Below are 15,945 nucleotides of genomic sequence, written 5' to 3'. Positions count from 1 at the left end.
CCTTTACACCTGTATTCGCCGCCGTCGACGGCGTCGCCGGATAGATGACGGCGATTTACGGCGGTGTGAGGAAGGGAGAGGAGAGAGAGAAGAAGAAGACGATGAAGATGATGATGGAGAAGAAGAAGAGGAGAGAGAAATTAGTTGGATGTTGTTGCAGAGATATTTGGAAGATCAATTAGGGCTTGTTAGATCTGTTGTTATGGTTTATGATTGTGGTGATGAAGATTATTATGATTATGATTATGATTATGGTGATGAAGAAGATGAGAGCAGAACTTTTTTGGTTTAATTTGAAGTAGTTTTTTTTTTTTTTTTTTAATCATGTAAATTAAGACTAGCTTTTTTTTTTTCTTTTATTGATTTTGTTTTTTTTAGCTCTCTGATGAGTTTTTAAATTTATGGTTAGAAGATGAATTTTTATTTACACAGTATGAAATCAGAAACAAAAAAGGATAATTGTGCTGTGAATTTGGTTTAACAATATTAAGGTTTGAGTTTAAAAAACTATTTTTTGTTATTAGAAGGAGCTTTTAGAAATAAAAGTTTACTATAATTCAAATAGGAAAATTAGTAAAAAAAAAAAATCTTTAAAAAAGTTTAATTTTACGAAAAAAATTCACAAATTTAATTTTCTTACTAGATAAACCTATTTTCATTTTATGGTATGGTTTTTTGCAATTTCGAAATTGATCTTTCTATCTTTCTTTAACCCTAATTCCATTAACGAATCTCAAAAATTAAGTTTGTGGTTTTTCTTTGCAAATAATGCTTTAAAAAAGTTTTTTCTGCAAATTGAACTTTTAAAAGGTTTTTTCGCAAAATTTCCATTAAAATATCTTAAAGTTGATCAACTTTACTACTACCTTTTATGAAAATAATCCACTAACAAACTATTTCAATATCTTTATTGGTTATTTAATCTAATAACATATATCAATTCGATAACAATGAGTTACCAAGTAAAATTGCTGAACTTATCATCTTCGCCTTAGAATTACTTAAAATCGCCCCAAAAAAATTGAAGTTACAGTTATAACCTTTTTCTATTTTATTCTTAAATCACCACCACTCACCTCCCACTGGCTGTCACCACCACCACCACTCACCTCCTGCTAACTGCCACCACCGCCCACCCACCTCACCCCACCACCCTCACTTCCTTCGTCGCACACAACCACCACCACCTTCGCGTCACCAATGCAGACCCCACGTAAAAACCTTTTTATTTTTTTTAAGACAATGAACGTCCGACCATGGGGCGAACGTTCTGGCCGGACGTTTGCTGTTTTTTTAAAAAAATTCAGAAGCTTTTGTGCGTGGTGGAGTCAGGTGGAGAGAAGTAGGTGATGGTGGTGGAGGATGTGGGAAAGAAGAGAGGTCGAAGGTGGTGGTGGTGGGTGGTGTGGAAAAGAGGAGAGAGAATGGCAATGGGGAGGTAGGTGGTGGTGTGGGTGGTGTGGAAAAGAGGAGAAGGTGAAAGGTAGGGCTGGCAATGAGTCGGGTTGGGTCAAGATCAGGTTGGGTTGGCGGGTTGGCGGGTTGAAAACCCCTTGACCCAACCTGACCTGTTAACTTAAACGGGTTGAAATTTACAACCCAACCTTATGATAAACGGGTCAACCTTCAGGTCGACCCATTTATATTTTTTTTGGTATTTTTTCTAGAAAAAAAAAATAAAAACAACATAATTTATTTGCAAATAAGAGTAGGCAACAAATTAAAATTAAGTCATTACATAACCATATGATAATATTGTTCAAAATCAACATAACTTTTGTTCAGAATCAACACAAAATGTTCAAAATTAACATCATTACAACTTCGTAAGCAATTGTTGAACCTTAACTATAATGACTAAGTCATAATAAGCAAGAGCAATAGAGGACTCCAAATTCTTTTAGGGATTTTTTTTAGCTTGTTTTTTCATAAATGGGTTAGGTGGGTCAAAATCAGGTTGGAATTTTCAACTTGACCCAACCCATTTAATTAAACGGGTTGGGTCAGGTCAACCATTTAATTAAACGGGTTCAAATTTTTGACCCAACCCATTATTAATGGGTTGGGTTCGGGTCGGGTTGGCGGGTTGGGTAATATTTTGCCAGCTCTAGTGAAAGGGCAGTGGGGATGTAGGTGGTGGTGGTGGGGGTGGAAGAGAGGAAAGGGTAAAATAGTCTATAAAAATAAATTTGGGGCAATTTTAAGTAATTCCAAGGCGATGTTTAACAATCCCCAAAAGAATGATTTTATCATAATGTATTGGTTGATACTTTTTTGAAATTAAAATTAATTGATTGATTCAAAATCATACGAAATCTACAACAGAAAGTCAAAATTAAAACTATACACCACAATCGTTGAGTAGAATTATTTATCATAATGTATTGATCGGTACTTGATATAATGGGATTCGTCTAATAAGTGTTAGTTTTCCACATTTTTTCTGAAGGAAATTATTTTGAAAAAAAAAAGTAACATTAATTTTAAACTTCGAATATTGATATCCGAGTAATTCATAGCAAAAAAAATCCTAAAAATAAGTTTTCTCTTTATTAGAAGAGATAATTAGGGATGTCAATTGGGCGGGGCGGGTGCAGAGGATGGTATCCCCACACCCGCACCCGCATTAAATTCTCATCCCCATCCCCGCCCCACCACCCATTGCGGGGAAAGATTTCATCCCCATCCCCACCCCACCACCCACTGCGGGGGGAAATTCTAGACCCACCCCCGCCCCACCCCCACACCCGCGTCGTACCCGCGTCATACTCACTTCATCCCCGCAAAAAATCCACCAAAAAAATCTGCCATAAGCCCATTATAATTGTCTACTTCACAAAATCACAATATAATATAGTAAAAAAAAAGTTAAAATACATTGACAAAGGCAAATGTTTTATTACATTTCAAAAGTGTCTTCAAATACGTTAGTAATATATGTATAATAAATTAATAAAAATATGCGGGGCGGGGGTGGGGCGGGGCGGGCGGGGATGGGGCGGGTATAACATAAAAACCACACCCGCTCCGCCATCCATTGCGGGTACAATTTTAATCTCCATCCCCGCCCCAATTGGGCGGGGATGGGGCGGGTCTCTTACTTGACCCGCCCCACTGCCATCCCTAGAGATAATTAATCCGAAGATCAACTCTCTTTTATATTACTAGACACTATTCTTTAACCCTAAAATTTGAATGTTATGTCCATAACCGAATGAGCGAGACTACTAGAGCTACCACATCTCCCTCAAAAAAAGGTCGCTATTGTATGAAATTACTTTGCCAACAACCACCCAAAAACATTCCCGATATAGAAAAAGAAAATTCAACACGATTCAAAGTAAAAACTATTAGTACTACCAAGCACGACTAAGGCTATGTTTAGTTCACCTGAAATTTTCTGATCTGAACTTATCTGATTTGATCTGAACTTATTTTTTCTGATCTGATCTGATCTGAACTTATTTTTTCTGAACTGATCTGATTACAAGATCTTATCTTTTAGATTTCTCTCAATGTAAAAGAAAAAACATAGTCATGTGGGGTCTTGTTTGATTCGTCTCAATGAGTACTTTATTAATATTCAATTATTATAATTTTTACTAATATGTAATGAAAGATATTTAATAGTAAAAATGAGTTTAAAAACTGACAGATCTGATCTGATCTGATCTGAACTTATTTTTTCTGATCTGATCTGATCTGATTAGATCTGAAATAAGCAAAAATAAGGTGAACTGAACATAGCCTAATAGTGACGCAGAGTCAGACAAACTTCCATCTCTTTCTCTCTCTATCAAACAAACACACACTCTCTTTGCTGGCAAATCTTACACGATTCACGGATTTCAACTTCGAGACTTCTTAGAAGTATTTAATTATACTCGTACCTCAATAAAAATGGCCACCTTCAACTCCACAACTGTTGACTCAACTCCTCTTCTCATGGCAGACCCACCAGAAACCGTCGCTAACACCGTCGATTACAAGCGTCGCCCCGCCGTTAGATCCAAACATGGCCGGTGGTTTTCCGCATTTTTCATCATTTGTAAGTTTTAATAGATGAAAGTATCTAATTTATTCACATAGATAATTCTAACTTTCACCCGTCTTTTCAAAATAATCTCGACTTTAGATTATGTTAGAATAATCTCACCTTTGCGGGATAGCTTGTCAAACTAGTCTGAACTCTGAACTATCACTTTTCATATGCACAAATCACAATAAATGGTTTAGTACTTTAGTGTTGGCACGAAAGATAAGAGTTTGGTCTGAAATAATTCAAAGTTAGGATTATTTTGAGATGACAAGTAAAAGTTGAGATTATTGTATCAATTTTTCGTATTTATGTTGAAATTATACCAACTTTGCATAATAGCTTCTCAAAGTAATCCGAACTATCACTTTATCATATACATAGACTTAAAATGGTTTGGTGATGGCTAGAAAAACAAGAGTTTGGATTAATATGAGACGTAACCCTCCGAAGTTGAGATTATTGTGAGAAGACGGGTGAAAGTTGAGATTATTTATGTCAATTTTTTGTATTTATTTTGACTTTGTGAAATTAAGTAATGATGGAAAAAAGGGTTGAATTTGTTAAAAAGGGGTGGAGATGGCAGAGAGGCTAGCATATTATGGAATTTCTGCAAATTTGATAAGTTTTTTGACTGGGAAAATGGAGCAGTCAACTGCAATGGCGGCTGCTAATATCAATGCTTGGTCGGGGGTGTCATCATTACTTCCTATTTTGGGAGCTGTTCTTGCTGATTCTTTTTTGGGAAAGTATTATACCATTATTGGATCTTCCATCATTTACATCTTGGTTAGTTTCTTCTTTTAATTGCTCTTTTTTTTTTGGTGAACACAAGTAACCAAAGTCAATTAACCATTCTTACGCTCCGCGAGATACAAATCCTTACAATAACTAGGGAGTAGGGGAAAGTCCTAGTTACATTTGCGTCATCTAAACTAGTACGACAGTTTTTAGCCATGCCATCTGTAAGTATGTCCTAGTTACATTTGCTCAATTGGTCTTTTTTTTGAAGTATATGGGGTTTGTTTGTTTGTAATTTTGATGAAATTGAGCAGAAATCTTTAGGATTTTTGTGGGATTCTAATGAGATTTGTGGGTCTTTGTTTGGGTTGATGAAATAGTGGACCATGTTAATAGTTAATACTAGCTAGATGGGAGTCATACTAATCTATGGGAAAAGTCCAAATTGCGAATAAATATAATGTGAGACGATATCACCTAATACTTACTCTTACTTGAGAGGTAAGGAAGTCGTCAAAGAAATTATAGTGAGAATTAGTCTTTTGATTGAGTGGATATTTCTAATGATCATAGTAAGCTTTAACTGCCTTTCTTTGAAAAGTTCATGATTTCATTTGGTTTACATGGGAAATGGTGATTCACTAGTTTCTTTCAGTACATAGTTGGTCCTGGGATGGATACTCTTAAATGTTTAGGATCAAAACCCCTCGAACGCTTTCGAGAATTGCCGCTCTATTACATTGCAACATGTTTGGTTAGTGATGAATACATGAAGGGGAAGCGAGAAATTGAGAGGAAGTGGAGGGAAAGAGCGAACTCACATTTTCCTTCAAAATCTTTTCAATAAATGTTCTGTTTGTTTTTCGGAAAAAAAAAGAAACGAAGGAATTTAGATCCCTCCGATTTCTTTTCCTCTTCCCATTGCTCATCCAAACAAGGAAACTTTACCTGTTATTCTCTCTCGTTTCCAAATTTCCTCGTCCAAATTCACAATAATTGATCGGATACACAAATCATTCAAATAGCTTGTTATGTGGTAAATTTATCCTGCATTTGTCCCAGGAGTTCTCTTATAAGGTTGTGGGAATTGCTTTTCAGCTCTTTAAGATTTGGGATCCTATTTTAGATTGGTCTCTGTTTAACTGAAAGTTCAGGTTTTAATTACTACAATCATGCTACATGTTTTTCCTGTTCATCTCACCTGCTGGATGGCCACCAGGGGCTTGGCTTGCTAACTCTGTCAGCAATGTTACCTTCACTTGACTGTCTCAACCAAGGAAGAAGCATCATGGGTGCTCCTGGATGTTCGCCGCATTTGCAGATAGTTATATTCTTTATCGCCCTTTATCTGGTGGCTGTTGGACAAGGTGGGCATAAGCCTTGTGTTCAGGCTTTCGGTGCTGATCAGTTTGACGGGGAAGACCCTCGTGAGAGTAAAGCCAAAAGCTCTTTCTTTAACTGGTGGTATTTTGGTGTTTGTGTTGGTGGTTTGCTAGGTATTGGAGTCTTGAGTTATGTTCAAGACAACCTTAGTTGGGGACTTGGATTTGGAATTCCATGCATTATCATGCTACTTTCCTTGATCATATTTTTGCTTGGAACTTTGACTTATCGCTACACTATGAAAGATGAAGGGGAAAGTCCATTCATGAGGATTGGAAGAGTGTTTGCTGCAGCAGTAAAGAATCGGAATGCTACAATTCCCGTTGTTGGTGACAGTAATGAAGAGGTAATGCAAGAAACTGAAGACAATGATGGATCTCGACAGTTCAGGTTCCTTGACAAAGCTATGCTTGCACCTCAAATATCAAAGAGAATTGGAAAATCTTGCAGCAAGAGCGAGGTTGAAGAAGCAAAGGCAGTACGTAGGCTCTTTCCTATATGGGCAACAACCTTGATCTTTGCAATTGTTTTCTCACAACCTGCGACTTTCTTCACCAAACAAGGCATCACATTGGATAGATCAGTCGGGTCTAGATTTGCTATACCAGCTGCAGCATTACAGTCCTTTATTGGCATCTGCATTGTGATCTTTATCCCGATTTATGATCGTGTTCTTGTTCCAATAGCCAGAAAATTAACCAGAAACCCTTCTGGCATATCAATGCTTCAGAGAATTGGAACCGGGTTGTTCATATCCATCTTTACTATGGTAGTTGCTGCTGTAACAGAGAAGAAAAGACTCGAGACTGCTACTCGATATGGGCTTATAGATTTGCCTAAGGTGACAATCCCAATGAGTATTTGGTGGTTGCTTCCGCAATATGTGTTGTTTGGAATTTCAGAGGCATTTACCATGGTCGGGCTGCAAGAATTTTTCTACGACCAGGTCCCAAATGAATTGCGCAGCGTGGGATTATCTTTGTATCTAAGTATCTTTGGATTAGGAGGTCTTTTGAGTAGCTTTCTTGTTTCAGTGATCAACAAAGCAACCAGTAGAGGGGGGGAAGAGAGTTGGTTTTCGAATAACCTGAATCGGGCTCATCTTGATTACTTCTATTGGTTGCTTGCTGGTTTTAGTGCCTTAGGATTGGCTCTTTTTGTGTACTTCGCAAAATCATACATATACAACAAAAGCAAAGCTCGTTTATAAGTGGTGACTGAATGATTGCTACTTCATGTTATTCATGTTATTTGGAGATTGTAATAAGGTGTTAGTGATAAACTTAAAAGTTTTTAGAAGTCCTTTTAGAGCTTAATTAGGTGTAATGACCATGTGTGTAAAACTAGAGTTCACAAGTATTGTGGTCGCCTGAGTTTTTTTTTCTTAAAATGCAAAATCACCCAATTGAAACAATCCATTGAAATGCTAATGTATTAAAAAAAAATAATCAAGATTTATGTCAATAAGATTAATATATGGCAACCGATAACCTAATTGGTGTATAAAAATATAATTAGAAAATTCATCAAAGATCACCCTTGACTTTAAAACAATAATACTTTTCTTATTCTCTCTCAATCCATCGAATAAGAAAAACCAAAAGCAACTCAACAACAGCTATATATAGGAGAGATATAATATGTATAGACGACATGATTTCAAATTAATATGCTTCTAATTACTTGAAAAAACCCCACAATTATTAAAAATTGCATCATCAAATTATAAAATATACACCCTCTAATCCAATAATCAACAAATATTTCGCCATAACCAACTTTTTGGTGGAGAAGCTCGAGTTCTCAATTGCACAACTCTTTCTTTGCTTTGAGAAGTCGTGTAAGACCATCCATCAATTTCCTTTCATGTATCAGATTATTGTACTACTCTTGATATGGTACAAAGACAATAGTCGAAGTAACCTTCTACCTCGAGTCAGTTTACCGTTAACCTCTATAATATTATCAAAGGGTAAGAGTTTTTTTTTTAGGGGAACCAAAGGGTAAGAGTTTGAATAAGATTAGGAATCAAATTCGTCTATTGATAGCCTCTAATTAATATTGATTCATAAAAATTTATGCAAATAAACAACCAATCAACATTTTAATTATTATTATTATTATTATTATTATTATTTATTTCTTCTTCTTCTTCTTATTATTATTTTTTTTTTATTATTATTATTATTATTATTATCATTATCATTATCATTATTATTATTACTATTATTATTATTATTATTATTATTATTATTATTATTATTATTATTATTATTATTATTATTATTATTATTATTATTATTTATTTCTTCTTATTATTATTTGTGGAAACATAGGAGTAATTAGAAACGTCGAAACTCACATGCTATAATATTTGTAGAATAGAGAAAATATAAGATATATAGGTAGTACTGGCATTAGCAGTAGTATTGTAGCTATTTTAAGGAGCTAAGCTCAAGTAACAACAATCTTTCATAGAAGTGAAATAAATAAAAATAGTTGATGACAAAGAAGACTCAAATAAAAGATAAATCTAGTGAAAACAATTGAAGATCGTCTACACCACTGCTCTTATTCGCTCTTGAAACCCGGAAATAATGACAAAAAAAAATCAAATGTAAAAGTGTTCAGAGACTAGAACAGTTTTAAGGAACTTGTATTTGTTGTTGTTATTGAGGAAAGTTGTGTTACCCACATAACATGTTTTAAAAGAAAAAGGCATATGATGAGTGATGTTCCAAACTACAAACCCGTCATACTGAGACTCTTGATTCCATCTCAATGAACAATTAAACGTGAACGCCGAATTTGGGACTTTCATACGATATACAAATCTCTTTGATGGAAGTACTGTCTTCTCCTCAACAATACCATCTATTGTAATTAATTCAGAATCACTTCCTACACCAGCATAACTCCACGTACAATTCACCATCAAATTATTATCTTTACTCGGCTCAATTCGTGTAGGTATGTCATTCTTAATCTTCACGGCAACTCGAGCTTCGAAACGAAACATGGGAATAATAACAAATCTAAAAAATGATGCGAAAAGAAGTACAACAACTATCACTCCTATGGTGTAAGCTGCACAATCATACCAATCGCAGCAATGCCGCCTGTTTCGGCACGGCGCAGGACCATTATGCCACCAATAATCAGGACCAGGATAAAAAGTTGAATCATCTCTAACTCGTGCGCTCGACAAACAACAACAACCAAACATTTTTGTGTCTCACTTCCAACATCATCATCTTCAATCATTGCATTTCTCAATTGTTGGACTGTCTCACCCACATTGATCTCCAATGCCGCCATTCAATTCAATTCAATTCCCTGCCAATACAATTTATACTTCAATATTATATATATCTCAAATATCAGTCGGGAAAAGGTATACGTACTTTTCCATCTATGAACAACCTTGTATTGTTATTTGATTAGATTGATATATATCTCATCCCTATTACTTAACATGTTAAGGTCTTCGTCGGTGGATTTTGTGACCGCTTCATCAGCCAATGGAAAGGTTGCAAGTGGATCAATGCGACAAGTCCCCTGCTAGCTCATTACCCGCTCTTCCGGTGAGTATATATATGAGTCTATAGAGTAGAACTCAAGCTTTTGATACCATGTATAAGTTTAGGAAAAGTACTAATATATATATATATATATATATATATATATATATATATATATATAGGGTTGAGATCCGGTGAGAATGAGTCCTTATCTGAGAACATATATCATATGTTCATATGTGAGAATAGATGTAGGTCATATATAATATGTGAGAATAGATGTAGGTCAGAACATGATGTACATCGCTTTAGAACATGATGTACATCATTTTAGAACATGTTGCTCATTATTTTAGAACATGATATACATTAATTTAGAACATGATATACATTAATTTAGAACATGATATTCATTAATTTAGAACATGATATACATTTCGCATCTTGATCATGTATGGTGATAATGTGACTAAATTCCTAAAACTAGACCAAGACACAACAACATAAGCACAAAAACTCAACAAAAACTCAGCAAATGTATCTAGTGACATAAATATATTATAATGCGCACTTATCAAATTCCTCCATACTTAGTTATTGCTCGTTATCGTTCAAACTCTTAACTACATGCAATTTTTACACATAACATCACCTTTATATCTTTTAATTCAAGAAATAAACTAATGAATAACTAAACATCAATAGTGTAAGTATAATGTTTTTTTGCAAGGTAAGGAGAATTCTCTTGGAAGGAAGAGGGAAATTAGGGATCCTTTTTGTAAGGGGTGAGAATCGAACCCTTTCACAAAGGTGGAAGGATAACCTTACGACCACTAGGCCAACTTTAACCACTAGGCAAACTTTGATTTTCAAACAATAGTATGTATTTCGAACTTTCAATGTGGATGTATTTCAACGTCAGAGAATTAATTTTATACTAATGATATTTTCTTAAAGGTACTAAATTATAAAATTATAATGTTTTTATATAAATATCTAGGTACTTCTGTATACACTATCCCTCCTGACTTTTGGGGTTTAGTAGCTCAGCCTCGCAACAATAACACATTGCATTCAACATATGTGGATGTTTTACATGGCAGGAAAAGGTCCATCAAGATGAGGTGTATTCAGGTTATTTTGATTTTATTAGTCTCAACATCAATTTATTTATGAAAGTTTTGTTGTGAGAATGTTAATACTTATCGGAATAATCTATCAAAATCTGATGTGATATTTTGTAATTTCATAGGGTTCGACGGTAAATTTGACTACATACGTGACGGGGGTGGAACGTTACCTTTGATATTGTTTTTGTACCCCTTGACGCTGCGTACTACACTATGCTGGTCTATATAAGAAATTGATGGATGGTCGTGCACGATTTTACCAAGTAAGAAAAGAGTTCCGCGCTCTGGTCAATGGAAATTTAGTTGTCACAGTTGACAAGTCTAGCTTCTCCACCAAGAAGCTAGTAGTGGTTTGTGAGGTGAATAATCCGCTCATTAACGCTCCTCTACCACCTCCTCTACCGCAAGTTCCACCTCCTCAGCAAGAGTAAGCAATTGGAATCGGTTAGCGGGTGTTAGGGCTAAGACTAGTAGATTGTCGAAAATAGGATGTAATGTAACTAGGACGTTTCTCAATCCCCTAGTTATTGTATGAACATTTATGTTGCGGATCGTTGTTTGAAGTTTGAGTACTCTTGATTGAGTTAGTAATATTTTTTGAGAATGCTATATAAAACATGAAACTGGATCTCGCATGCATTAATATTAAAAAAAAAGATTTTAAGAAAAACAAGAATAATTGAGTTATATGTTACGTAAGATAATTAGATGAAATACATATATTTTGTTTAACAAGTCAAAAGCAATGTTATTCCCTACGTACCTACAAGATTTATATTTCGGTGGATGTCATCTAATTTTGTTGGCAAACGTTTATCAAGATGATACCTAAGGTATGGGATTCATTCTCATTTACATCAATGCGCTTATACGCTTATTTACACTAAATAAGACAAATAATCATGTTGCAGTGTTTGAGGACAATAAATAGGATATTATACGTGTGAATGCACTTTAAAATTTGTTCTATAAAGTTGGGTTCGTTTGTTCATTTCTAGTAAGTTTTTATATCTCGTTTCAAATATGCGGTTGAGTCTATGAGTCACGTTCTCATTGATGAAATTGTTGCTCTGTACAAAGCTCTCCTTTTGGTTTTCCACCAAATACTTCATTGTACGAACTAAAAGCTAAGAATGGTTAGAAGATTGATAGTTTAATTTGGAGAAATGAGTGTTCTTTACTCCTTTGTCAATGTGAGTACACATTTGAGTGTGACATTCATAAAATTGTTATTTGACTAATTCATTTGATCTCTCTATCACTCATTATACTAAAAGTAATAATATATTTTTTAATTACTAATAGAATATTTAATCGGACACGATAAATCATACATTTATTTATATATAATATACAGATAAATGGAATGACAATAAATACTAATCATAAATATTGGTTTATATGTAACTATTCAATTTTGTGTCTAATCAATATTTTTCCTCTACACAACTCATAAGAGTAGGAAACCTCTTTACAACAATGAAAAAGTAAGAACATTTCAAGTTATTCCCCTCCAAGTTGCCTCCTCTATAGTCTATATACAAATCATAAATCCTTGATCACTAGATCCAGCAACGGTGGATTAAATTAAATCAGATAAAGGTGTGTTCTATTCACTTTCAAAACCCTAAACTTATCTGAACTAAACATAACTTATCTGAACTAAACACAACTTATCTCAACTTATTGAAGCTAATTCAACTTAATCGAAACTTATCGATTTGAATGAAATTTATTAGACCTGATTGAACTGGATTAAAAATTACCAACCTGATTGAAACTTATTAAATCTGATTGAATCGTTTTCATTCATTAGACCTGATTAAATCGGATTAAAAATTACCAACCTGATCGAAACTTATTAAATCTGATTGAACCGTTTTCATTCATTAGATCTGATTAAACCGAATTAAAAATTACCAACCTAATTGAAACTTATTAAACTTGATTGAATTGTAGTAGGCATTATTTGGCCGAAAGTGAGTTCTAATTCCCCTAGGGTTCTAATTCTCAAACCTATTAAGTATAAGAATTTGAGCCCAAACAAAGAGAGAAAGAGAAAGTGTCATATTCATGCCAATGCACATGCTCACCGACTTTATAATTTTCACGAAATTTCCCTCTCTAATGTGCCACCACCGTACAAATAAACCCCCTTAAAAAAATTCAATATAAACCTTTTAAAAAAACCCTTAATTTCTTCTTCTTCCTTCTTTCACACCTAACTAAAAAACAATTTAGTACCTAAATATTGTGTGTTCATGTTTATATGACTATGTGTAAAGTTCACATAGTGGTTCGATTCCCACCCCTTACAAGAAGGACAAACCTTGTGTTTCGGGATTTCTATGTGTAAAAAATTGGTTTTCACCAGCCATTGTATCTGTTTATGATATTTAGAAGTCTAAAAGCAAACATATAAATTGGTATCCTAATTTGATCCAACTTTTTAAAATTTCGATTTTTTTGGTCCAGACCAAAAATAGACCATTGGTTGGTCCAAATTTTTTGAAGTAGTGACTTTTCGTTGCGTACACGTTGGGTATATTTTTTAAATATAAAATTAAAATTTACTTTATTTTTATACATAAAACTGCACAAAACCAATTTTCAGAGACATTCAGCAAAATGTCACGATGAATCTGCACAAAACTCTCAAAGCACGTATCCAGCGTGTAGAGACGAATGCCGAAGTCGAATTCTCATGCCCCAACCACGACTGAAATCAATTAGACAACATGAGAATCCTTGGTCTGCTGTGATCATATGGGCGAAAAGCCAGTTTTCGACGGCCATTGCATGAAGTCCTTCAATGTTGTTGTTGTTTCTCCACTCTATTGTTGCTCTTAGATCAACTGTTGCTCTTGTCACATCCATATTACTAGCTCGTAAAAACTTCAGTAATACTAAATCCGATGCATGTCCTTCTGCTAATATGTTGACATCCCAAACCAAAATCTCAATTCCAACATTATCATCTTCAATCATTGTCTTTCTCAATTGTTGAACTATCTCACCCACATTGATCTCCACTGCCGTCATTCAATTTAATTCAATTCCCTGTCAATACAATTTATACTTCAATATTAAATTTTCATTTCATACATTACACATGTTGGAAAGATTATCATCAACCTTCAACGCAGGATGTTGTTGTTGAGAAGCTCAACTATTATATTTATACCCCAAAGTCATGAGAGATAGTGTGTAGAGGTAAATACCTAAATATTATATAAAAAACATTATAATTTTATAATTAGTATCTAAATATCGTGTGTGCATGTCTATATGACTATTTATCCCGTAAAATACATCCACATTCACAGTTCGAAATACATAATACTTATACTGTTGAAAATCAAAGTTCACCTAGTTGTTCGATTCTCACCCCTTACAAAAAGGACAAACCTTGTGTTTCGGGATTTCTATATGTAAAAAAATTGATTTTCACCAGCCATTGTATCAGTTCTGTTTATGATATTTACAAGTCTAAAACCAAACATATAAATTGTATCCTAATTTGATCCAACTTTTTTAAAATTTCATTTTTTTTGGTCCAGACCAAAAATAGACTGTTGGTTGGTCCAAGTTTTCTGATGTACCGACTTTTCGTTGCGTACACGCTGGATATATTTTTTAAATATAAAATTAAAATTTACTTTATTTTTATGTAATTTTTATAAATAATACTTTTATCATTGTATAATATTATTAATTGCTATAGTTTTTATAAATAATAGGATTCCATTCCTTGAATACTACTACTCTTGCTGAGGAGGTACAACATGCGGTGGAGGTGGTGGTAGAGGAGCGTAAATGGGCGTAAAACTAACTTCACAAACAACTGTTAGCTTTTTGGTGGAGAATCGTTCTCAACCGTGACAACTAAATTTTCAGTGACCGGGAGGCGAAACTCTTTTCTTACTTGGTAAAATCGTGCACGGCCATCCATCAATTTCTTATCATAGACCAGGATAGTGTAGTACGCAATGTCAAGGGGTACAAAAACAATACCAAAGGTAACGTTCCACCCCCTCACGTATGTAGTCAAATTTACCGTCGAACCCTATGAAATTACAAAATATCACATCAGATTTTGATAGATTATTCCGATAAGTATTAACATTCTCACAACAAAACTTTCATAAATAAATTGATGTTGAGACTAGTAAAATCAAAATAACCTAAATACACCTCATCTTGATGGACCTCTTCCTGCCATGTAGAACACCTCATTTGGGTAATGTTTCTTGATTTCGCTTATAGTATCGAGTAGCCAAATCTTGTTGAAAATTAATTTGAAATTTGATGAAAAATTGACAATCAGAACAACTGAAGGATTGCTAGAGACATTCAGCAAAATGTCACGATGAATGTGCACAAAACTCTCAAAGCACGTATCCAGCGTGTAGAGACGAATGCCGAAGTCGAATACTCATGCCCCAACAACGACTGAAATCAATTAGACAACAGGAGAATCCTTGGTCTGCTGTGATTATATGGATGAAAAGCCAGTTTCCGACGGCCATTGCATGAAGTCCTTCAATGTTGTGGTTGTTTATCCACTCTATTGTTGCTCTTAGATCAATAGTTGCTCTTGTAACATCCATATTGCTAGCTCGTAAAAACTTCAGTAATACTAAATCTGATGCATGTCGTTCGGCTAATATGTTGACACCCCAAACCAAAATCTCATTTCCAACATTATCATCTTCAATAATGGAATTTCTCAATTGTTGGATTGTCTCACCCACATTGATCTCCACTAAATCCGATGCATGTCCTTCGGCTAATATGTTGACACCCCAACCAAAATCTCATTTCTAACATTATCATCTTCCATAATTGTATTTCTCAAGTGTTGGACTGTCTCACCCACATTGATCAACTGCCGCCATTCAATTCAATTCAATCCCTACCAATACGATTTATATTTCAATATTATATTTTCATTTCCTACATTACACATTTTGGAAAGATTATCATCATACTTCAACGCAGGATGTTGTTGTTGAGAGGCTCAGCTATTACACCCCAACATCATGACGTCATGAGAGATAATGTGTACAGGTAAGTACCTAAATATTTATATAAAAAATATTATAATTTTATAATCTAGTACCTTTAATAAGTC

General features: G+C 34.4%; 1 protein-coding gene across 1 annotated transcript; it reads left to right on the top strand.

The window, feature by feature from the left end:
* Positions 1-3,754: 3,754 nt before the first annotated feature.
* On the top strand, positions 3,755-7,574 carry LOC104897727 (protein NRT1/ PTR FAMILY 5.10). Its single transcript, XM_010684702.3, has 3 exons — positions 3,755-4,048; positions 4,608-4,825; positions 5,997-7,574. Exons 1-3 carry the CDS (start codon positions 3,901-3,903, stop codon positions 7,368-7,370), a joined length of 1,740 nt encoding a protein of 579 aa, XP_010683004.2. The 5' UTR covers positions 3,755-3,900; the 3' UTR covers positions 7,371-7,574.
* The last annotated feature ends 8,371 nt before the right edge of the window (positions 7,575-15,945 follow it).

The sequence above is a fragment of the Beta vulgaris genome, chromosome 1, assembly GCF_026745355.1.
Source record: "Beta vulgaris subsp. vulgaris cultivar EL10 chromosome 1, EL10.2, whole genome shotgun sequence".
Classification (NCBI taxonomy): Eukaryota; Viridiplantae; Streptophyta; class Magnoliopsida; order Caryophyllales; family Amaranthaceae; genus Beta; species Beta vulgaris.
This window is presented reverse-complemented; position numbering and strand designations above follow the sequence as displayed.